This window comes from Aythya ferina (genome assembly GCF_964211825.1).
Source record: "Aythya ferina genome assembly, chromosome: 7".
In the NCBI taxonomy this organism is placed as follows: Eukaryota; Metazoa; Chordata; class Aves; order Anseriformes; family Anatidae; genus Aythya; species Aythya ferina.
This window is the reverse complement of record NC_140302.1, coordinates 9,494,932-9,520,311: the sequence shown is the minus strand read 5'-3', so window position 1 is coordinate 9,520,311 and position 25,380 is coordinate 9,494,932. Positions and strand designations below refer to the sequence as shown.

Sequence of the window (25,380 nt, the reverse complement as noted above, 5' to 3'; positions counted from 1 at the left end):
AGCATTTATTTTTATACTACCTTTGGCTGTAACAGACAGTTCACAAGCATAAGAATAGAAAAAATGTTCTGCTTTGCAAGATCAATGATTAATCTTTGCTTGTACTTTCTCTGACAATGGAAACAAACTTAGTCTGGAGAGCATGTTATAATTTTTTAACTGTGACAAAACCAGCAAATTCCTTCCAGTAATGGTTAAAAAATCTTACAAACATAATATTTTGATTTGATTTTTAATTTTTTTTAATAACAAAACTATCCTGAAAACACCATTTTTTTCTGCTCTGACAGTGCTGATACTACAGATCTAGTATGCTGAGCATCGCTGCCTCGAGCCAATTTATTTTGCTTATTTATTTAGACCTGGAAAGACTGCTATTGCTATAATGATGAAAGCTCTTTATTTCAATACCTAGTCTAGGACTTAGGGCCAGATTTGGGACCATTTGGGCCCAACAGGCTCTCCAAGATGAACTATTTCACTGATTTTGGATTTAATGTAAATTCTGTTGTGCACTGTGCCAAGATTTTGTAACAACCAAAGCACAGTAAGACTTTTTACTTTCCATTCATAACATCTACTTCCTATTGATCCCTCCATATCTATAACGCATAAGAACAGACTGTACCTGGGGTCACTGGACAGAGAATCATTCCTCCCACTGTAGCACAGAGAGGAAGAGTGATACTTCACGTACGCTCACATCACACATATCTATTAAAATGTCTTTAGCTAAATATGCAGTATCTAAAGATTTTCCCTTGTTTAAAAATCTGTTGTTCGAGGTAAACTAGACAGAAAACCAGTAAAAAAAAAAAAAAAAAAAAAAGAACAAACTCACATACTTACCTTTACAGGATCAGCGATCGACATTTACTATGTGGATTAAAAGATTTAAGTCATGTGTGTCATACAGCCTTAATATGAAAATGGCACACAATCAGGAAAGCCTACTGCCAGGGGTGCAGGTCCATTGGTGTAAAGACTCATTTCAACATCTCTTAATGCACAAAACACAAGAAGTTCTGAGCCAGATTAGTGATACTTAGACTGCCATGAAGAAAAATGTTTTGTTTTTTGTTTATAAAGCTAATAGCATAATAAAACCATGCTACCAGATTTCCTTGTATGTGTAGGGAAAATAAGTTAAAAAGACAAAAACAATACCAAAAAGAATTGTATTCTTAGTATCAAATTCATGACAAAATTAGAAGCCAACTACTGAAATATTTTACAAATATATGATGCATATTAAATACAATAAGGAAGATAAAAAGGGTTGTCAGAGAAATAAAGTGTTATACTACATCATTAAGGGTTTTAGTGAAGTTAAAATATTTATCAAAATTTTGCTGAAGAAAAGGAAATAGCATATCATTAAAAAAAAAAAAAAAAAAAAAAATGAAAGAAGAAAGAAAGAAAAAAGATGTCCTAAGTGTTGAGGAAGCAATGACATATAAAAAGCAGTGAAAGCACCTTTACTGAATTTATCTGTAGCAGCCCATGGCATGTGACAGGCAATGAATTAAATACTGGCTCTGAAAACTATTAGTTGTAAGAAAGTAAACATTTCTAAGCAGATTTTCATGTTAATACTTCGCTAGATGCCTATTAGCAGCAATAAACTGTTAAGTGCTTTCAAGGTAGAGTAGCTGCACAAAACGTTTTTATACCTCTTCTTTGACTGGTAGCTGATGGAGGTGGAAGAATGCCGGTTGAAACTAAAATGAGACAAAAGTTGTATTTGAAAAAAATATACCAAGAAAACTGGGATATCTTGTCCTACAGTGAATTTCTTCATGAATAGGAGCTACTCTTAGTAAATGCTATAGTAAGCAACATGTACATATTTATAATGATACAAGATCAGGATTACATTACATTTTGCTTAACTTAACCAGGGAATCATACTGAAACCTCAATAAGGGTAACAAGTAAATGAGCTGAGTATATTGCTCCATAAGCTGCTGTCACCCAGTTTTGTTTACTTTTTAGTTGTGGAATTCTGATTCAACCACTGAGTCTTTGACATTCACTATCAATTTGTATTATCACAGAAAATTAAGTTTCTTTTTGTCAGTATCAAAAGCTTAATTCATGTATCAGCAAAACTTGAATGAATGAATGTTCAATGTTCAGCTAAGTTTCCTAGGGAGTTATGAGTCAACGAGGATAACCCCGCAGAAAGGACAAGCAGAAAACAGTTGAAATGGCAGCATTAAGCTATCACGATCCGTTTCTCCATTGCAGTACCCTTCTACTGTTTGTGTGTTGATCATAGCTCTGGGAGAACAGGTAGATTTTTTTCCTTGGGGAAACTGTATCATTACAGAACAAATGATTCATTTATGTAAATGCAAGTACTGAAGATTTTGCACAACATATGATCTGAGAAACAAGAGGGTTCAGAATGAACACGAGTCCTGTCTAAATGCACAGTTGTGTGGCAGCGATCATATCACACAGGAACACAGGCCCCATTTGCCAAAAATAACAGTAGGACCCCATCAGGTACCAGTTACTTTCTATGCTTTGGAGAATTGTTTTTTCTTCCCTTTACCCCAGACACAGTGCTTGGATTCAGACCCTAGAATCACAAGAGCTACCCCCCACTTTTTTTTTTTTTTTCCCCCCCAACCGTAATCCTGACTCTCCATTGCTTCTCCTGTTTTTATATTCCCAGAGTGCTGGTCTCACTGGTTGCCCTGCTTTTACCCTCCCAATGGAATCACCAATCACATAAAGAGCTTTGTGGCTTATTTAAAAGACTCCTGCTGTGCTTTCTTCTTTGTAAGCAAGATTGTAAGTGGAAAAGATTAACATTGCGGGTTTAAAAGTAAGGGAAATGTGATCAGTTAAAAATTAATGACTAAAAACATCCTTCTTCAAGAAGATTATGAAGATTTTACCCATGTTAGTCGTTATGTATATATACAGCCTTGCTCAAAAAAGCAAAAGTAAAAAATAAAAGTAGATAAAACTGACCTAACAAGCTTTAAAAAAGATTAAAATAGCTAAGGACATTGATCAAGAAATCCTCCTGCATTTTCTTGATAGACATTTTCTAAGGTATCTGAAGGAAGAAAAAACAAACTATGGGATCAGTGCTGGGACATCCTTAGACTCATTCTACCTGAACAAATTTTACAGGACAGGTATACTGTTGTAAATAAGATTATCCATAAGATTATCCTAGTTCAAAATAAAATATGAACTACACTAATGCTCCAATGGTATATGTCAAGGTGAAACCGAACCTTTTAAATCTGTATTTTTTCATGCTAATGCATTGCTTGATTTCTAAATGAAAACTATCAAATGCTCAACAATTTAAGTTTTAAATGAATTTAGAAACACCTTTTAGGCCCTCAGATAGACCACACTAGCTATTAATATGTGGCAGATTTTAAAATAAACAAATATGAAACTAGTGCACAAAGATAAAGAACGAATTTCAGCTGCAACATAACTTTCCAACAGAATGTAAATTTGCATCATGTACCTGATTGTCAGGGAAGCAATTTTTAACAAGTCTTACAAGTTTCTGATTTGCCTTTATGTCCTAAGGCTTGTTGCATTACTGAACTACCCGGAAAGATACTACCTAAGAGAATAATACATGCCTGCTGATCACAACGTCGTTGTATAACAAAATATATGTCAGCATGATACCTCTGTCATCCATTAGCAAGTAAGATTTTAGGGCACTGGAATACAAAGCTGATTGCTGTAGATTTTATATCTCTGACTTAGATAATTGCTGGCTATGAGCAGTAGCTTTTAGTAGTCTGATTAAAACACTGGACACCTGTTTTTCATAGATTCTCAGGGGCTTTCAGGTTGGGAAGGACCTCAGGAGGTTTCTCATCCAAGCTCTTGCTCAAAGCAATGCCAGCTCTGAGGTCAGACAAGGCTGCTCAAGGTTTTATCCAGTGTAGTATCAAAAACTTTCAAAAATGGAGACCGCTCTGCCTCTCTATACAACCTGTTGCCCTGCTCGACTTGAAGGGTGGCTTAAGGTGTTTTCCTTAGCTAGTCAGAATCTCTCTTTTCAGTTTGCAATGCCTGGCTCTGTCCTCTTAATACTGATACGTAACTAGAAATGAATTAATAATTACAAATGATTTTATAGCTTCAAGGCCTCATATTGCTTCCCTTTGCTGAATGAAAGGCATGTGTAATTAAAGTGGAATGGATAATTCTGAATGAAGAAATAGTGTTATACTTGCTCTAATTTATTAGTTGTTATAGTTAGAAATATGTTCTCTCATTCAAGATACTTAGATACGTACAAGATACTTAGACACACAAATTATGAATAATACTTTTTTTTTTTCCACTGAAGCGTAAAAAAAAACCTTTCTAATCTAGGGTATGCAATAAAATAAACTTTATTGCAGTTTACTGATGGATCCCTGAAAGTGATATATGCAATGAACGCATCTGTGATTTTATCTTTCTGGATTGCTACAAAGTTGTTGACTAAGTAAAAGTTTTTCATTATCTAATAATTATTCTTAAAAGAGCTAGAGCCTGTTATGAAGTTATCTCAATGAAATTACTGCAGAAATAAGAAGTGCTACATGCTGTATTACTACATGCAGGCTACTATGTAAGACCTATTACTAGCTCTTTTGTGTAATTCTCACTTAAGGTAGTAAAACACAAAGGAAATCTCTTATGCAGATATGTAAAAATACACCTATAATATCAAGATTTATATGGGTCCTATGATATAGAGTGATGAAGTAAATAGATATCCACTGACTAGCCAAAATAGTCAACTTGAATTTCATTTCATGTTCTCACTGATGGACATTTCAGTCCTTAGCTTGGAGAAATACTAAAACTGAGTCTCTTCTGGAGCTCAGAAAAAAATAAATGGATTTTGCACACCAGTGTTATAAACAAGCTCAAATACACACAGTTATTATTGTTGATCAATAAGCATGGGTCTTTTTTTTTTTTTCTTATTAAAGGCTTTTAACAGACTCCTAGAAGAGCTATGTAGTATGTAGGACCCTATTATCATAAAGCTATGTGATAATTCCAACTGACTGGAAGAGATTTGGTAGTTAAACAAACATCAGATAAAATAATACCTAATGACATATAAGAGCCTAATCTGAGCACAAAACTGAGCACAAAGACAGTGTAAGAATTACTTCTGAAATGCACTGAGCACTCATAATTTGAAAATTAGGTCCTCTTACAGTATTTTAAGATGGATACCCACAAATAATGAATTACCTACATAACTAATCTCTTGGGAATTTTGCAAGCTCATACATTAAACTAGATGTCACTGGCAGTAAAAACCCTTGCAAAATCTTCTGTTCCATTCTGTCCTTCCATTCTGGGTAACACTCTTTGTGACATTCACCAAATTCATGATGTAATTGGAACTGAAGATATGAGTATTGTACTTCCACCCGAATATATGGAATTGCATCAACAGTTAGTTTTACTTCTTACCTTTTAGCAGCTTCATACAGGGAATTATAGAAACAAAAAGCCATGCTTACATCCTAAAACTCACAATTCTCCTGATCTTCTGTTCTGTAGCATTTCATTTTTGCATTGGTTTCAGTGATGTGAAGCCAACCAAAATGCTTTCAAGGATGTAACAGTGCATAGTGCTTAACTGCTGTTTTTATGATACTCTTGAATAAGATTATCTTACCTCTAATGTGTAGCCTTCAAACTTATATGCTTTGTTCATTTCAAGCAACACTTTTGGGTGATTCCTAACTACATTTTGTTTTAAGGTAAAAAAGACTTGGGATAATGACCACTTCAAATGTATCGCTGACTCACTTTTTCATTATTTGTGAAGACTGTTCAAATAATGAACCTTAAAATCTACTGATTTTTCCTCTGTTAGTCTTGACAAAGTGTTAATGAAAGCTAAGAAAAAGTTTAGCAGTGGGACAGTACAGCAGCATTCTTTCTTGTGATAGATCCTATCTTTGCCTATCAGTAGTCTTTCATTAGCCACAACTAAGACTGTAATAAAAGGAGATCTGTGGTCCTTTGAGAGTGCATCAGATGCTTAAACTATGATCCTGTGTCTTGACCATGAGGAGAAAAAAAAAAAAAAAAGTTTGTCATTCCTGCCTGGCCTTACTGAGGCCTGACACATCTTTTCATTTTAAGATGGCAAAAACAGGACAAATTAATCAACTGAAATACCTTTGATCTAAAAAGATGTTGTGGTTACATATCCTAAGACTAAACCTTAGGTGTTTACTGGCTGGGGTTTAATGTGAATGATCAAGCAAGAAGACTATTCCATTAAACACATCAAGCTTTTCAATGTTCTTCACAAAACCAATCTCTTAAGAAGCAAAAAACCTTAAAATTGAGAGAGTAATACAGAATCAAAACAAATTTATTAAAAAGAAACAGAAAAGAGCTTTGTAGATATACCTAGACTGAGATGAGATAGCAGATGAAATAGTGGAAGCTGCTAATGACATATTCTTGGACCCAAGGAAAGGCTTAGGTTGTGAAAGAGAGCTGGGGGCTGCAAGCACTCTGCAGAAGACACAGTAAAAGCATGAAAGTATGTACAAAATAATTTCACAGGGACAAAAATCATGATATCAGAACCAAGCTTTGTCGGAGTTCAGGTATAAGAGGACTGCTGCATAGTTACCAGGAACCGGTTTTCTGTAGTGTACATCTGCAGACTTACAGAATAGCACAACCAAGCAACAACCCTACAAACACAAGACAAAATGCACACATAATGTAAAAGATCTTAAAAACAGAATGTATTGAAAACTAAGACAGACAATATTTCAGGACAGGACTTTTGCCAACAATACGTATTTTTACCTGCAAGACCTGAGGATGTTTGAGTCTGAATTCAAGCTAAACATTTTAATATGAAAGCAATACCAGATAAAAGATTCTCCTTAAAACTTATGGCATGATTAGTTGAATAGAGGCATTTGTTTTTGAGGCATGTATTAGATAATTCTTTTTATTTCATGTTACAGTTTCAACAACAGGATAAAATTGCTTTAGCCATATCATTATTTCAGGTGACACGCCTTTCAGCACAGTTCTGAATTACAGTATAATACGTTATTCAAACCTCCTTTGCTGGCTGGACGACTGGTTTTCTTGCACTGAAATAAAAACTCTGGAATCCAGTAGGTGATGATTTGGAAAAAAATGACTGAAGTGAAAAACTAAGTAGTTGGTATTCGTATATAATTTAAGTGAAATAGACAAAATTAAACAAGAAATAGAGCTAAGAACACTTCCAAATCTATTAACAGAATTCTAAGATATGGCAGACTACATCTTAGATCTCACTTATTTAAAGTAGTTTGTATTACTGATTGTGTGTTTTTCCTAGGATTTTTTAAAGCAGGATAAAATATAAACATTTTAGGAATATTAATGTAGCAAAACCCAAAGAAGAACAAATAATATACAGCAAAAATTCACTCGTACTATCCCCAAAACTGCTGTAATGTGACGGCAGCATAATTCCCATCTATTTCTTCACAGACTGAGACTTATTGCTTCTGATATACCACTATAACTCCTAGAAACTCACATTAGCTCTATAACTGAATTGCATTAGAAAAAAAAAAAAAGAAAGTAGATCAAACTATTAGAGATGAATTGCACTCAATCATAAGATGTGTGGTTTTACTGGTCACTGTGCACCCTGTTCTACTGACATCTGCTACAATATGATAAGCTCCATCACATGAGTAAATTACTTAGTTTTTTTGAATTTTCCATTTCATGTCGTACTTTAGAAACACTATTAAAAGAAGCTGTGAGATGTTGTTTTGGTTTCATTACAAGCAGTGAAAAAAAACACTTGGTTTTAACCCCAAACTTGTTTTTTTTTTGAAAATGTAAGGTATATACCAGACAATGCTATTTTAAAAAAAAATTAGGCCAGTTTTATTTTGCAAGTTCTTTGCAAACATGAATGTACTTTAAAATAAGAAAGCAAAACAAAACAAAAAACTAAAAGCATATAAAAAGGCTACAGCATGTACATACAACATTCGTAAGTTTAGAATGTGTATGCAGCATTTCCAGAGCCATACAGGAGTACATCTGCAAAAGGAAAAAGCAACAAAGCGTTACCTTTGGAAGGAGGATGAGAAAGACTCTTGCACTACTGAGGTGGGAGTGGTTGCTGGCGGTGTCATCAGACTGGCTGTATTTTGAGCAGCAGTAGCAGGCTGATGTGCTGAAGCATGTGGTGCAGGCGCAGAGGCAGAGCTGGTAGACACCGGAGCATGCTCAACAGGGATACTAATTAGAGTTAAATTAAATAAAACAAGAAGCATCTTAAAAAGGTGCATATTTAAATGTAGAGCATGAAACCTATGTTTGCAGCTGAATCTGCAAACATAGTAGCAGGCTGTGTTACTGAGAGAAAAGCACAATTATTGGGGGGGGGGGGGGAATAAAAAAGACATTTGTTAGGCCTTTTCATATGAGCAGTTAAGACTGTAATGCAGTTTTTGGTCCTGACTGAAATTTATCCCAGATCTTATACAACACTGAAGTCCTCTTCCTACTGAAGCCAGAGACAGGGAGCGTGGCGTGCAGTACTTTGATAGTTGTATAGACCCTGTCACAAACTCTTTGAGTTAGGATAAATTTCATGCGATATTTACTCCAGGAGCTGAAGTTTACATTAAAGAGTAAACCTCCTAATTAGATGAAGAAAAGCAGTTTAAGGAATATTATTACAGTTTTGTAGCAGCAGGTTTCCTGCAGGTTCTGAAAGTCTAGAGATACAGTCAGCACGCTTCTGTGCTGACTTCAGTCAGTTTTCTGCCCTATAGGTACTGGAAAGATGTGTTTAAGAGTCCACTGTTTGTTAGCTCATCTCTGCCCTAAATTCACCCCATGTTATGCTGGCCAACCTATCAAATGATGAGACACCTCACCTTTTTACACATAAGAAGAGTATGTAAGAAAAAAAAAAAAGTAGCATAACATTTTACTATCTTAGGTTTAAAACCACTTGGGTGATGAGCATGAGTTATCCTTGGGGTCCTCTTGTGGCACAGATAAAATAAACATTTATACTTCTCTGTTATCATGTTATCTTTGATTGCAAAATAGATTTAAATAAACAAAGTCTAGTCTTGTATCCTGTGGCCATTTTGCTAAGGTCTTGCACTGCTTGCTATGTGAGCGTGCAGTGCTCGTTAACGTATTTTAGCCTTACACTGTCACTCAGATTGGAAAGTATTATTCATCTGTTACAGACAGACAAATTGGGTAAAGTTGATCCATTAAACAACCTTGAAAGATAACAGAGTTAAAAATTGAAACAATCTTTTGTGAGGTTCAGTTCGTCTCCCACTAGCTCTTCTTAACATCCAATGAAAAAAATATATATATTTTGACAGATTTACAAGATTCTAGGTCTTTGCTGATTGTGTCAATGAATTGGATATTAACAAAAGGAGAGTAATATGTATATTCATTATTTAGTTGTCAATAAAACAAATAAAAATTACTATGTCATTTAAAAGTTCTTGGTGGGGGAGTGGGGAGTTCTGTCTTTCAGCCATTCTGTCTAATATTTTCTTTTGCTTCTCTCAGAAACACTGATCTTACAAGTTGCACTCCTCAGGAGCTAGAATGAGCGTTTAGTACTTCAGAATTCAGGACACCTCTTGCTCTTCAAGGGACTGTCCCATTTCCCCTGTCCTCCTCTCATATGACACCTTGTTCTGTGGGTTTGGTAGTCTAAGTGATGGTGTCTCTTATTTCAGCTAAGTATTTTACTGTTTGATTAGCTGAAAAGGAAGCATTTTTGCTACATCTATCAATTAAACATAGCAAGTGAACTTTTGAAAATACTAACCTTGTTTGCAATTCTGGATTTCAAGTCATTATGTGAAAAACTTTTGCCTCACTTTTGCAAAAGTTTGTTCATCATAATCTGCATTTAAATTAGAGATTAACTCTCCCTCTTGATGCATTTGCATTATGTTGTAAATTTTTCCACGTCATTAATACTGCATCACTTAGATAGCTATGTAGCAAAGTAACTGTATCGTACACATCACAGCTATGGATCATGGGCTAGTCTATTCCTGAGTTTTAAGGTAAAGGAATACTCTCACAATTCCCCCCACCAGCAACAACAGGCACTGGAATTTTCACATTACATGATGTTGACTCTAAATTTTGTACTTACACATCTTTGATTGAGCAAACATGAAAGGACAAACTGTACAATATTATATTCCATTTTATAATGGAATTTCATGCATGTCCTAAAAAAAACCAGTGATTTCACCTATTTTGTCTATTTTCACTGAAATGAAAATTGTTACAGATATCAAAAGAATCAAAACTTCATACCTTAAATAGAAGAAAATAGTGAGGGTACTTATATGTCGTAAGAATCTCCAAAATGTTAACCAAAACACATACTCATTGATACACATTAAAGAAGAAAGAAAGAAAAAAAAAAAAAAAAAGAGGAAAGAGGGAAAGAGGAGAATGTATGTAGATATGGACCTGTGTGGAGACAGATGTCAACTGGACAAACACATATGAACTAAATGCAAATATACTGAAATACCTTAAAAAAAGAAGGGAAATAGAAAGAAATTTTATCTTACATGCTGTAATAGATTTTTAATGTGAGTAAAATGTTAGAGGCTTGATCACATTCCTGCAGGGCAGAACACATTAACTGTTTAACAGAAAAAGGAAGTAGAATAGATATAAATGAAATATATAAAAACCTTAAAACTCAGGGTGATCTTATTACATGTAATGTGTACATTTGGTAACTAATTCTCTTTTATAGAAAGAATTCAGACTAACTTGACTGTTTTTAATTGACCAACCATGAATGCTAATTAGATATTTTATGTAGATATTAAATATTTTTTCCCCAAATCACCTTTCTAGAATTTCAATTTATTATTATTATTTTTTTAAGTTATTCAGGCATGGAAGAATTTTGGTAGTTTGTAAACGTGAATGCCATTTTATAAAAAAGTCACCTATTTTAACAGCTTCATTATTAAGTTTGTTTTCTATTTTAAACAGGTATTCTGTATGCTTTTAATCTTTACAGTATTTTGCATTTTAGGGAAAATCAAAGGAAATGTATTTTCTGAAACATCTCTGTATTTCTAACAAACATAAAATGCATGATGTGAGTAAGTTAAGTGGATGAACACAAACACATACTCTACTTGACCGATTTTCACTCATGAAAAGTAACACAGATCAGTAGAGGTTAAGAGGATAATAATGGTTAACAACCATAATGAGGAAACAGAGGAACAAATGCACTCAAACATTAAAAATAAATTGCAGATGACTCTTGGTGATCTCAGTAGAGTCCTAAATTATGTGACTTTCTGTCCAAATAACAATTGAATAGATTATTACAGCTGCACTTAGTCTCCTTTATATAATGCATGAAGTCCTTTTTGTTTCAAGTCATCCAACAGATGTCTTGTATAAAATTGAAAATATAAGGGTCAAAATCAAAATGAATAGGCAAAACTTATCTGTTTTACATTAGCATTTTTAGAAAAAAGTGCTGGAGAAGATATTTAGAGAAAGACTGTGGAAGAATTTTGCATTTGAATATGTGAATGCTTGTAGAAATACAGTGAATAGTATCAACTGCTGCTTTTCTGCAGAAGGTGCTTAATGGCTCTAGCCTGTATATTCTAGATGAAATCCTTAAAAGTGTCACTTTAACATGTAAAATCCATGGGAACTTGAGGTTGCTGGAATTTATGGAACTTACGCATCTGCCTTTTAGGCCATGGGCATTTCTGTCTGGAGGAGTTAGAGATTGTTATTACCAAACCATTCCAAAGCTCCAAACCAGGTCAGTTACGCAGTTACACGTCACAGTGTACCTTCGATTACTGGATGAAGTTAGAGGGATTTTCTGGCCAGTAGTGATGAAACTGGCTTCCCTCTGACTTGTACCCGCTCCAAGCCTCACAGACCCCTTGGAGGCCACTGGCTTAGCATTGTCAGTGCTGGCATCCTTGGTGCATGACTGAGGAGGATGCCAAATACTTGAGGTCACATACTGTGGCGCATGTGTAGTAGCTGAAGGCCTGGGTAACAAAAATTACAAGGGAATTTGTAAATGAGATATTTGTTATCATGTCACCTAGATAACAGCAAGTTTTTGAGGGAGAGGGAGAATTCCAGCCATAGAAGAAGCTGGTTGCTTTAACAGAAAAAGGGTTGTTTGGTTTTTGTTGTTTTCAGAGATACTTGGTGTTCTCTACCCATGCCAAATAAAGTAGCACCTTAGAACACTAATACCTGCCCCTTTAAGACAGCAGTTATTATTTGTATGCAGCAGGCAAAGCTGGGGCAGGAGGGCCACACAAGAAGACGAACAAAGGTGCTGAACCTCTTAACTGAAAAGTCAAGTCTGGGTCTAATAATGAAGGCTTAATTTTTCTGTCTTCTCTTTTTCCTGGAAGATTTAAATCTGTAAGTACCCAGCAGTGTCCTCTTTTTGTATCCCTAAATTCCTTACACCATAGGAGATCATCATGGTACTGCATTTGAAATTGTGACAAAGCTTGATAGTTCATTACAGCTTAAGACCAGGAAAGGATTTAAGAACCCAAAAAAGTACCTTGCGTTAAATCTGGAAACCATATTGCTAGGCATACCAAAATAAGACACATAGCAAAGCTGTGATGATAATGGATGTAGAGAAAAGCTATGGTGTGACAAACCATGCAAGATTAAGGCAATGTAGTGTGACACTAACACCAGTCATACATCAGAAACTGTTCCTGGTAAAATCCAAAAGAAGAGATTTCAGTGGAGCAGCTGCACAGTCCTGTAGATGGTTTTGCAAAAGTCAAACAGCTACTGAAATGCTAACGTGTTACTTCAGTTTTCAATTTAATTTATATACACTTGTTATGCAGTAATCAAGGGGTTTATTTAATTCTTCTGACAGAATTCTTATTTTACCTAGCGTTCCAAGTACCAGTTACCATTGCTCGTGTCATTAGTGAGGATAATGCTTACACTTGGATTTTAGTTCTGGGTGACCTTTGTTCAAATGCGAGAAGTCTTAAAAACAAAGTAGTTGTGCACTATTTATGGAGGGATGAACAAGACAGAAAAGCAGTGAGGTAAAATTTGTTTCATGGCATGAACTAATAAGAGGCATTTCTTTGCTCCATTAAATAACCGATCAGACTAATTTACTTTGTTCCAGTACTTGTGTGTACCTTTATAGATATGTTTCTATATGTAACTGCAAAGTGTGCTGGGATTCTTTGGTAGAAAACCACTTTTGAATTGAGGGAAGTTACTTACAGTGGTGTGTTTTGAACCTCAAAGTCTACCAAGGATAAAACAACATATGCAAGAATCAGATATAAAAATGTTCTCATAATACCCAAAAGACTCTTTCTTAGATCTTAAAAGCATCTTGAACAACCTAGACAAAGTTTAAAATGGAAATTGTTCTTAAAACCCTATCAAACATGCAACATTCCATTTCAACAAGACCTGATAAAAGCTTCTAATTTTTCAGGCTTATAAGTTGAGCTACTCGATCCACCCTCCCCTGTTTCATAGTTTGCTACCATCTCACAGAAATTTGAACTCTACATTAAAAAGAAATGCCCAAAAACCTGTTTAGTTGCAACCTCTATCCATAATTGCCCACTCAAATTGTACAAATTTCATATGGCTTTGAGGTAAGAACAATGAGTAAAATTGAGACAAATTGAATAGGAATAAACAGAACACGCAGAGCAGACATTACCTGTTTTCTGATGCTGCTGCAACATTTTCCTTGTCTCTGTGAAAGGAGGGGATACCATATGAATAAAACAAATGCAACTCTAAGTGGTGCGGGGGGAAAACAAAAACAAAACACAAAAACAACAACAAAGAAAACCAACCACACAGGACAAAGGAAGATGAATTGAGGAGAAATGTTTGGTTGCCAAAAGCATCCTAGAGTGGTTGCTTGTAAATAAAGCTGAGAGAAACACTTTCAGCTCTCCAAGCAAAACCCACTGAATTTGCAAGCTTCCTGTGAACTTTTTCTCTTGTTCAATATTAAAGAAAAATGAAGAGAAATTAACAGTTACAAATCTGGCATTATCTACATATATAATTTTAGGCGTAATTTTGACTTTTGTTTAAAGTTCTCTTTTAAAAGAAAAATACAATTGTATTCCAGCAAAACATAATCTGATGCTAACTCCAAGTGGTAAAAATCTGACTTGGGCAGTTCTCAAAGATCCAATACTATGAAGTGATAAGGAATTAAATAGTTAACAAAGACTCACATCTGATGGACTGTATATGTCTGGCCTCACTTAAAAGTTCTCTGTCCTGCCCAAATAAGTACTAGTTTTCTCAGTTCTAAGTTTGATTAGAAACAAGAAAAGTCATCCCTTCAGAAGTGAGAAGTAAGTCCACCTCAATTTCAGCGATAGAACATTGAGCTGTTATCCTGTAAACACTCACACACGCCTACAGAAATAAATGATCAGTTTAAGTGCAAGCAACTGCATAGTTATGGAAGAAGACAACAAATGGGTATTTTTGTGAACACTATAATCCTTAAACTCTAGACTCCTGTTTGAAATCCAATTGAGTTAAATAACTGAGATAAGTCTCAATATTTAGCAATACGGTGGGTTACATCTTTTCTTAGTCAATACGTTGTGCTGAAATTTCAGCATGCTTAAAGTTAAAATATGCCAAATTAGATCCATAACTGGGATCTAAAATTACAAGACACAAAGTGAATTTAACCTCATTTAACCAACTGAACCTCCTTTCTGAAAAGTTCTTCAGTAGAAGAAATACAATAATTTATTTAACTTGTTTTGTTGAGTGCCAACCATTGCCTTAAATTACGTTTCAAAGACTGTTCTTAGTATTTTCTGCATTATTATTAGTAGTTTATATATTGGTCTGTGTTTATTTATGTACACATGCATACATACACACATTTCCCTTAGTTTAGCAGCAGTAAAGTTATAAACACCAGTCCATCAGCAAAGATTTGGGCATAGATACTCTTCCAATAGATACCCTTCCAATTTTTAAAAGTTCTTGACTAAAACGTAACCCCAAAATAAATGAATTGAAGCCAGACTTTCAAACACAGAAGTAGATCTGAAATGAGCCTCAGATGTGTCTAAGAATATTACTCTCATCAGAATGGAAGAATCTGACTAGAACATAAATACCACCTAATAAGATGAATTGTTCACCACTCTAAAGCAATGAGAAACCAAACGCTATCTGTATGGTAACCAAGCCGCAAGTTCACTGGAATGTCCTGTGTTGGAAAGCCAGGCTGAAACAAAGTGGGGGAGGATGCATTAGAAACTGGTGGGGGTACAGGTAGGACAGGAGAGTGTTAGCATACACAGAGCCATAATCATGCACCAGACTTAAAAAACACAGTTGCAGCCAAAAGAGAATAAGGCATTGTTTATTTCCAGTGTTACCAAATATTCATGAAAAAAATATAGGCAAGAGGAAAAGGCAGGCAGTTAGGGGTAGGGCAGAAGCAGCATTAAGCCTCTGGTGTTACTATTAATTTGATCAAAACTCTTCCACTCTCCTCACTGTGGCTATACTGAAAAACACAGAATCCCAGAATCACTTGAATTGCAGAATCACTTGACTGGTTGGGATTTTACAAAAGCTTTTTTCCTGAGCGTATCAGTATAGGATAATGTTAAATGACAATGGCAGGGGGAGTTTTGAAGGTTACAGATAGAGAGAGATGTATAGTAAACATACTTCCACAGAATAAAGCAAAGGAAACGGCAGAGAGTAAAGGAAAGACAAGTTCAAAGTCACACAATAGTTCCTTGACGGTTTACTTTTAGGAACTATTTCTCTTCCCAGTCAATAGGCATAATTCCTGTTCCGCTAATGGTGAGAAAGGTCAAAATTAGATCTGACTTTTATTGGTGATACTCGTATTTTGAGGAACAGGCTATTGAATTTCCAGCCTTTACATTCAAACTGTTTTTGCAATCTAAATGCAGAATTCATTTTACTTTTGAGTCAAACACATCACCGGGACAGGTTTGGTAAACTCGATACCTTTACATGAAAGAATTTGGCTCAGAATATTAGGAGCACTTTGTATCTTTGTGGTTACACATGCTGCTCAAATAAATGACACTAGTGTTGAACTACCTGGGCAAGATTTAATATTAATGGTTTTGTTTTGTTGCTTCTACAGTCCCTTTAGGTCCCTAGCTGAAATATCTTTTGATAGAAAGGCCTTAGTCAATGATTATTTGAGAGAACACTCGAACTCCCACAGCTTTCATTAAATATTGGACATGTCTCAAACAAGACTTCTGTACGCAGCAGACTGTCTATCCCAATAACTCGGTATGTTATACAACGGAAGCTATGAAATGTTTCTTTCTCACAAAGCTATGCTACGTGATACGGTCATAAAGACAGAGTGAATGGAACGACTTGGATAGCATCCTTCCCTCCCCCACAATAGCAAGAGCTGTATCAGTTGGGGTAACAAAATGCAAAGTTCATTTGCATTGTGTTCATTCAGCTTGTGCGTTCTAGTGGACACTAAGATAGGGAGAAACTTCAGAGAGCTTCTAATAACTGATTCTGATGAATCTGAAATGTATGTGCTGAACAGCAGAACACTTTACCATTTTATATTTGGAAACCAAATGGAAAAAGATTTCCAAACAGTCACATACATGTAACAAGCTAATCGAGATTTTGAGAATGTGCATCTATGTTCCATCTACTTTCCCCTTAGAGGATCTAGACACTCTTGAACAGCTGCTTGTTGTTCCACTAAAATGTAGAGACAGAATCATTTAATCTGTAATGAAGATCCGAAGGCATTGGGAAAGATTGGCGTCCTGAGAGACCACATGGTCTTTCAACTTTTCTTTCAGTACTGAAGTAATAAATGAACACCATAATTATTTATTCTCAGCATTGCCATGCAGCAAATTGTTCTCATTTTACAGATGATGAACTAAATAGAATTGCCCATGGCCAGATAGAAGGTCTGTGGCAGGACGGAGAATTGAAATTAGTCAATCCCCCAAACTCAACTAAGTATTTAAAATACCAACTCTCACTGTCTTTAGTAAGAAATAAAGGAACTATTTTTATAAATACTAATTGAATTATAAATATCAATTTACAAATTTATAAATTCACTTTATTAGTATTTTCCTGTATTGATCATCCAACAGTCTTCTAACAAAGAAGATGCCTGACAGATCTGCTGTCAAAGAGTAAATAGTTACTAAGACTTACAGATGGGTCTATAGGGTCTCCTGAAATTAAAAATTCTGTTTTTCTACCAGCATGTTGTGAATTCACAGGACTTTTCCTTATTAGACTAATAATAGCTTTCATCCTAACAGATGCTTATATTTACATAAGCATATTTACCTATGGATAAAATTTCCTTTTAAGAAAATAAAGTCACAAAATAATTAAAAAAAAAAATCTTATAGGTTATCTAGGGAGAAACTTGTATGAAAGTTATTTCCTAATTGTCTTCCAAACATTTTTTGCCTTGAAGGCATGAGATACTGATACTCTTGGCATCTGTACACTGAGCTACATTAACTGCTGTTCTGATCCAGAAGGCATTTTCTAGCTTTCTGTGTTTGCAGCTAGGAATTTTTCTATAGACACATGAATACAAAATCATTGAGATGGCTTCCCCCCAAGCTATATCTTTGTAACTGTAACAAACTATTATTTTAACGAAGACACCACAAGACACACACACACAAAAACATAAGCAGTTAACTGGAGAGGACAGAAGATGACTATCATGCTGGTTTAGTTGAAACTTTAGCTTGGGATCAGAAAAAAAGGAATAGAAGAAGAGCTAGTCTCTCTTTTTCAGCCACTGTAGTTAAGAATGTGAGCAGCCCACGCCAAAACAATCACAATATATCCTGCTAGTACGTCTGCTTTTCAAAACAGGGAAATACATTTCTCCCAGAAGGTATCCTGGTTTGTGCAGACAGTGCCACAGAATAGGAAAAGCATTGCCATATATTCAGTGAAAAAAAACAGCCAACTCATTCTCAACAGGTAGTATGAAACTCAGTCAAAGCAGCTCACTACATCACAGTAAGTACCTCCTATGGATGCATTTTAGTGGCATCTATGTATGCTGTTACATCAAGCATTCAAATAATAAATACATCTAGAAATACGGCAGCATCTGCGTTTGTGAAAGGGAAGATAACTTGTCCAAGATTTATGTATGGACATTTGGCATGCAAGTATGTACTCCAATGTATCTTATTGGAAAACTCAGCACTTAAATAAGAACAAAGACTGTAAAATCCTGAATCTATGGAACAATTTAAGCTTGTGTATTTTTGAGCTCAAAAGCTATGGCAGATCGTTTTCCCATATCTCGGCCTTAATTCTGTAATCAGATCTATCTGAACAGTTCCCTCTAACTTTTTAGAACCCCGCTGGTAAAGCACAAACATCTGCCAGCAGGCATCTGAACACAGGATCAGAACTTTCAGTTTGTGTTTGTGCACTTCTTTGTCTAGAGTGCTCACAGGTTCACCTATTGTACACTGGAAGCGATTCCCCAATCACTGAAGCATTCTCTCTCATCACAACTTCATATTGCTCCAGGGCAGCTGAGAGCAAAACAAGAACTCATTGATCTCACTGTCCGCTGGCAGTTTTTAGAGCCAATTTTTAATTTGTGCACATTGATGGTGAGAAACTTCATACTTTCTCTACACAGCATTTTCATCCATTTGAAGGTGCATTAGTGCATCTTATCTGCTTGGTTCCTGAACCAAGTAACTAAGTGGTGTGAGTTACAGCAGTTGTCTTTTTTTTTTTTTTTCTTTTCTCTCTCCTCTCTAGAATGTGGAGTACATTTTATTTCACAGATTCCCTTGAGGGTTTTCTTACCTTCCCTCTCTCTTATTTGTAATCACATAACATTTTGGTCAACAACAACAATTGTTTACATGGTAATGAACTATTAGGAAACAGTTAGTATTTAGCATAATTCTGCTGACATGAATGCAATTTAGAAAAGCGGAATAAGAGGAAGCAGTGCCAGTGCTGTGCCATCAGCCAGTTCTCCAGCTTGTCCTAAACAATGCTCTGTGGACTAGTCAGAATCCACAGACCGCAGCTCGGGACCTTGGGCTTACCCATGCCTATTGGAAAGTTGCTACATGCAAGAATTGCTTTTTCCTTGTTGGACTGAAGGCGATGGCAGAAAACAGAGTACAGTAAGAGACGAAGGCAGTGCTGTGCACTGGTATTTTGATTAGCCATCGGCATCAGTGGAAGGATGCATACAGGCATCTCTAAAGTTGCACAGAAGGAACAAAAGTAATGTGAATTTCTGTCCATGCTGAAATGCGGACAGGAACATGCAGAAGAGTGAGATGGTAAAGAAAAGATTTTAAAATATAGTTCACTACACCCACACACAAAAGTGAATCTTGAGCTTTGACATGATCTGTTAGCTTATGCCTTACTTTCTATATTTTGAGAAAGATTTCATTGTATTTGCTTGTTTCAGCCAGAGGCCTCACTCTTTCACCTTTAAGCAAGTGCATTCAACTGGATACAGCAGACCTAATGGCTCCTATCTTTGATCAATGGATTCTACAGAGAACTGGCTTGGAAACAAGGAATTTGTGGTCCCTAAATTCACTTCTCCCACAGAACTTCAAGGAGTATTTGCAATGTTTTGAGAAGACAATTGATCAATTTTCCCTTCTGGTTTCACTCCAACATTCCATAGAAACAATTGAGTTTATTCACTATTTCTACGTTTTTGTCACGCTTCAGGCACTAAAAGGTGAGTGAGAATCTGAATAAAATGATGTATTTATTTAGTGTAGTAATCATGGAATGGCTCTATGATTCTGTGATAACTGCACTAAGTAAATACCCTGTTTTACTCTGATCCTCACTCACCTTTTAGTAATGATCCTTAAACATGAAAAAAAAAAAAAAAAAAAAAAAAAACACACCAAAAACACACAAAAGCTAACCACAGAAGCCTGCTTTATTTTTGTGTGCTGTTGTAGAAAAACAAGCTACCTCCTTCTGAAGGACTTTTGCTAATCTGCCTAGCATAAAGATAGGAAGTTTTTGACTGCTGGTAAGTCAGCAAGGTGAACCATTGCAAATTCTGGCAAATGAAGGAAAGGAGGTGAAGGCACCTTAGCTTATCTCAGTGGTATCAGATGGCTTTGTTAAGCAGAACAAAGAACGTTACTGTGCTTGGGAGTAAATTTTTGCCAATTTTTTACAAATACTGCAGAAGGCGGCTGATTAAAGGAAGCCATCGTGTGGTATGACCAAGATCTACTACTGTCATGTACTGTGCCAAAATTCTAACTTTTTACATTTGCAAAGTGGAATTTGTTCATATGTCCCTTTGTTTTCTGAAGGTATAATGGTCACTGAAGCCCATGGTAGCCACTGCTAAAGAAGTCACAGAATCACTTATTCCCTGCAGGAACCTGAGCGTGCAAGTGCTAAGTCGGTCACCCCTTCCTGTCCATGAAGGCTTCAGACAGCTCTGTGAAACATGTTTGACTTCTCAGAGGTGATAAAGTATTCCCTAAAATATCTGTACCTTACTACTACTGAAGATATACTCCACAATTGTACATAATGATAAACTGCAATGGAGAGAAAATGACCTCTATTTTAACATAGCAAAAAAATTTCTTCTCCTACCCATACAGGCAGGCCTGAAAAGAGGGAGGCAAGGAAGGGAGCCACAGAACCTTCCTTCTCTTGCAATTTTTTCATGCACAGAAGGAAGAGAGGTCAAGTTCTCATGCCTGCTTACTTAAAGGCACACTCTTGCCACGTCCCATCAGCATGCACTGCATGCAGTCAGTACTCCTGCTGCAAACTAAGCTCTGTAAGAGGTGAGGAGGAGGCCATTTGGGTAGAGGACAAGGCAGCAGTATTCAGGAAAAGGGTTAGTTTAGATCAAACGGTCTTATACCACAGCAGAAGATGAGCATTTCCCTGTGTCATAACCAGACAAGCAGATTTACCTGGAAGGCCTTTTGGTTTTGATTTCCTAGTGGCATCAGCTTTGCTGTATCTTCATTAAATGCTTCTAACACTAAGCTTTACTGGCAGTATTGCAAAGGGCCGGGTACTAATATCACTATCCACGTACTACATTTTACTATACCTATTGACATGAAGATTATTTAGAAGACACTATTGTCACCAGCCCAGTGTCATTTGCTCAGCAAAATAGTCATGGTTCAGAATACCTTTAACCTGGGAGAGGTATGCCTGCCCCTCATCAAAGGTAATTGGAGGTGTTACATGACTCATTACTCTTCAGTGGGGAACCTAGTCTGAGCCTTACGTTCACTAAGACTAGTTCTTCTAGGTGAAAGAGCAGACTCCCACAAATGGTCAAGAAGCACTGGAAGATGGGGTTGGTTGATCAGGAGTGACATACAATGAGATAAGCCTGGACAGATTAGAAATGGGACATAACCAGGCCAGCCCTGACCTTTAGCAAGAGCAAAGCTAGTGGTTTGTCAAAGCTACTGATGAATTCTCACCAGATCTAAGCCTGTCACAGCCTCCAGCAATGCGATGTAATAGAATGACAAATGCAGCCCAGTTTCTCCACGTTACAGAAATGCCTGCCTCCTCCCCAGGAAGGAAAAACAAGGCCTGTTAATAATTACACAAGGAAATAAATGTAACATTCATTTCTGGGGCCCTAAGATCACCATGACAATGTAAGAGCAGATTTTTGAGGTGTAAGAGTTAAGCAACTACAAAGCAAAATATAAAGAAGCTGGAGAGAAAAAAATTGACTGACTGAGTTTAATTAATGAAATTCAACAGTTGGGAGATTGTTTTTTGAAGGGGATTGGACTAAGCAGTAGAAATACACCGTGGTAAACAATCTTGCATTAGGGATTAATAACAACACCTTCACAAAAAGGTCTTCTGGTCTTGCATTTAAAAAGGTTTAAAACTTACCAACTACTGACGATTTTTTCTATTACTTTTTTTTTTTTTCCTGTGCTTACATAAAGAACTGAAATTCTACAAGCTTGTAGAGCATTTAGATTCTATTTTCTAGCCTCCAGGGAAACTGGTCATACCTGTATCTCTTTATGAGTGAGTACATGGTATATATGCACTGCTTATTATTAAATCTACAGAAGCAAAGGTAAGATGTCCCTTAATTACATTTGCATTAATTTCATACCTAACCAAACTATGCTTTTCTGATCATTAAAAGGTATCTTTAAAAGTAACATTAAACAAACACTCATACATAATATAGACACTTTGTTTTTAATCATATTACATGCAGTAGGTGGATTTGAAATAAATAGTATCCATGTTCGGTTCATAAAACATTAAGGATACACAACTCTAAGTGAAAACTCTCTCATGTACTTATTCAGAAAACCATTTAATTTGGTTGAAAGATACAACTGGATGATTTTCTACTCAAGTACATCTGTTGTTTAAGAAAAAAGTGAACTATGTTGATATTTTAAATTTCACCACAATTTTCCACACAGAAATAAAATTTACCAACTCCTGAGTTGATGTCTGATCTAAGCAACACTCAGAAAAAGTTAAAATGTTGCTGTTATTTTATGCAGTTCTATTATGCTGATTTTCCACAGATGCTAGTGAGATAAGATCAGAATTTGTTTGCATTCCCATAAGGAAAATATAAATGAATGTTGTACATTAAATAGCATGTTTACTGAATTGCTATGGTACTTATATATAAAAAAAGTGCATTTTATAATGAAATACTGCCCATGTGGTCTTAAGTAATACTCAAACATCTGTTTTTTTTTTGTGTGTGTGTTTTTTTTTGTTTTGTTTTGTTTTTAAATGTCAGCTAGTTGTGCTTTTTTTTTATTAATATTATTCTTTAAACACTCATGTATTTGGTTGATTTATGCATAATCCTCTGTGATTAGGAGCTTTTCCTGCCCACAAAATGAGAGTTTAAGTGTGCCTTGTTTTTGTACTGCCTGTTGATATAAATTGCAGATGCTTGAAATCAGTGAAAAGTGTAAGATTTTCAATTGCATACTTTAATCCCTTTGATCAGAATTACTGCTACCGGATAAAGGCACCTAATCTGCAGTTTAAAGAATTTTATCAAAAAAAAAAATTCCTTAACTGGGCTGTAGGCAGGGCTGCAACATAACTAACCCTCCGTTGCTGAAGGAGAGACCTGTGCTTTATCACCAGCAACTTCTGCTTCAATCACTGCTAAGGATTCCTAATGCAGATTGCTGTAAGGGTTAACATCAACTGTTTCTATGGAAACTGTAAATGCAGTTTAATTGAGTTGCATTTAATGATCAGAATATAAACTAGACAGGGAAGTGATACTTGACTTGGTGTACTTTATACAGAAACGTGGGGGCCTTTTGGATAGACGTGCTGCATTTTGACTGACACAGTTTAAAACTGAAGCGTTGCTGTAATGCTGAAACAAAGATCCCACTCCAAGCACCACATATTAACGTGGTACTTTTGCTGTGTGCACGTTAATGCATTATTGCCAAAGAACGCATAGCATTCAAATGGATGCCTGTGATGGCATCATCAACAGGTTGTCACCTAGCGTCTCCCAATGATGCCATGCTCTCATTCACAGCTAAGAATGTATTTGTTCATTTATGTTGCTGTTTTTCCAACTACTTTGTCAGGTTTATTCTAATTCAGATAATTTAAAAGGTCAGTAAGAACTACGGGTAATAGGCAAAAGCTTTTTGATCAAATTTTCTTTTGTGGAAAGATGAGTTTTTTTCAGTTATTTTTTCAAAACAGAATAAAGTACTGTGTAAAACAGGCACATAATTATTTTAGTTTTAAATCCTTTTATTTCAGATAAAGCATGGTGCTATATACAGAAAAATGTGGGTCAAAGCAAGAACAATACAGAATGGGCAACACATTTCTTAAAACTTACAAGATGCTTTTAAAAGCTTCAGTGCACCAACAGTAATGTATATTCTTCACACTCCTAAACATATCTAGGAAGAAGTCCTGAACAACCACATTCTATCTCTATCTTTCATCTAATGACAAATTCAGGTTTCAAACAAATCTTACAGCAATGGTTTTGGCAAATAATTTTTGCTAGCATAATATATTGAAGAAAAATAACATTGCTAATGTCTTATTTCAAACAGCATCATTCAACTACGCAAATTAAGCACGCTGTATGTTTAGCAAACTCTAGGCTAGGCTCAGTCAGCTTTCCTTTTCCTCTTGCTTTCTCCTATTTAACTATCTTTACAGCCTCAGAAAAATTCATTAAAAACCTAATTCCTCACCCTAAAGTAAATCTGCTTTCCTCTCATTTTCTCCTATAATCTAAGTCAAGAAAGTACAATAGTAATCTTTTCCTTCTATCTGTATATTGAAGTTACACTGAACATCATGAAGGACAAAAGCTAATCTATTTTGTATCAAAGAACATGAACAGGGTTGTATGGTTATTTTTACTTTCGGTGACAGTGAGTGGATTCCAGGCTAACAACAGAAATCTACCAAAGACAGGCACTCAGAGAAAACCCCTAGCAATAAGTCTTTCCTGTATGTGTGTGACACTCTTAGGCTCTAACTCAGGACAGCAGTTAATTCTTTACTGTAATTCTCTGTTTCACATATTTGCCCGCTAAATGTGGGCTTTTAACTTTTAACATTAAGGATTTGCGCCGACAGGCCGTGATGCCAGTTGCGCAATTTGGCAAAGCGTGGGCTGTTACGTTCCGTTTCAAACCTTTCCCTGTGGCATGAAGAAAGAGAGAGAGAGAAAGACAGAGACAGAGAGAGAGAAAGACAGAGAAGAAAGGAGGGAGAAAGAAAGGGGTTAGGGAACATGACTACTACTCCCCTGCCTTACAACTAGGGCAATGGCAATTTATTTGGATTTTTTCACAGCTTTCAAATCAGCGCAAAGAAGGCTGGGCGATCCTTTTTAGACTGCATATGAAGTGTTTTGCAGTTGTTCATTTCTGAGAAGTAACTTGATATAACTTCATATTCTGTGCCTTTTGTTTCGTATTACAGGGCTGCTTTTGCTAGAAATGCAGTGTAATCCCAGTGTTTTCCTGCCAGTGGGTTCTCTCAGCTCTTCATTCCCCAACCCAAGCAGTCAGTGAAAGTTAATTCAGTACAAGAGCAAAATCAATGCAATATTTTCCATTCTGTAGTATCTAGGTCAATGTGAATATAAGTATAGATAGATACATTGATACATTTACCTCCTGCTGTCCTGTAATCAGCCACAGGTTTCAGCAGTACTTTCTATAGGTTTTCTCAATA

At 35.9% G+C, this 25,380-nt stretch overlaps 1 protein-coding gene across 21 annotated transcripts in view; it reads right to left on the bottom strand.

Moving 5' to 3' along the window:
• Positions 1-25,380, bottom strand: part of LDB3 (LIM domain binding 3) — a 122,039-nt gene that overhangs the window by 19,608 nt on the left and 77,051 nt on the right. For 6 of the 21 annotated variants that reach the window (XM_084525279.1, XM_084525282.1, XM_084525268.1 and 3 more), the window contains 5 exons: positions 13,793-13,828; positions 11,898-12,104; positions 8,122-8,292; positions 6,430-6,537; positions 1,674-1,721 (listed from right to left, as the gene is read on the bottom strand). In XM_084525279.1, coding sequence (XP_084381405.1) covers positions 1,674-1,721; positions 6,430-6,537; positions 8,122-8,292; positions 11,898-12,104; positions 13,793-13,828 — 570 coding nt within the window. Of the gene's footprint in view, positions 1-1,673; positions 1,722-6,429; positions 6,538-6,613; positions 6,723-6,815; positions 8,092-8,121; positions 8,293-11,897; positions 12,105-13,792; positions 13,829-23,907; positions 24,842-25,380 lie in introns of those variants that run through there. The other 15 variants (XM_084525280.1, XM_084525281.1, XM_084525278.1 and 12 more) reach the window with 11 other exon arrangements.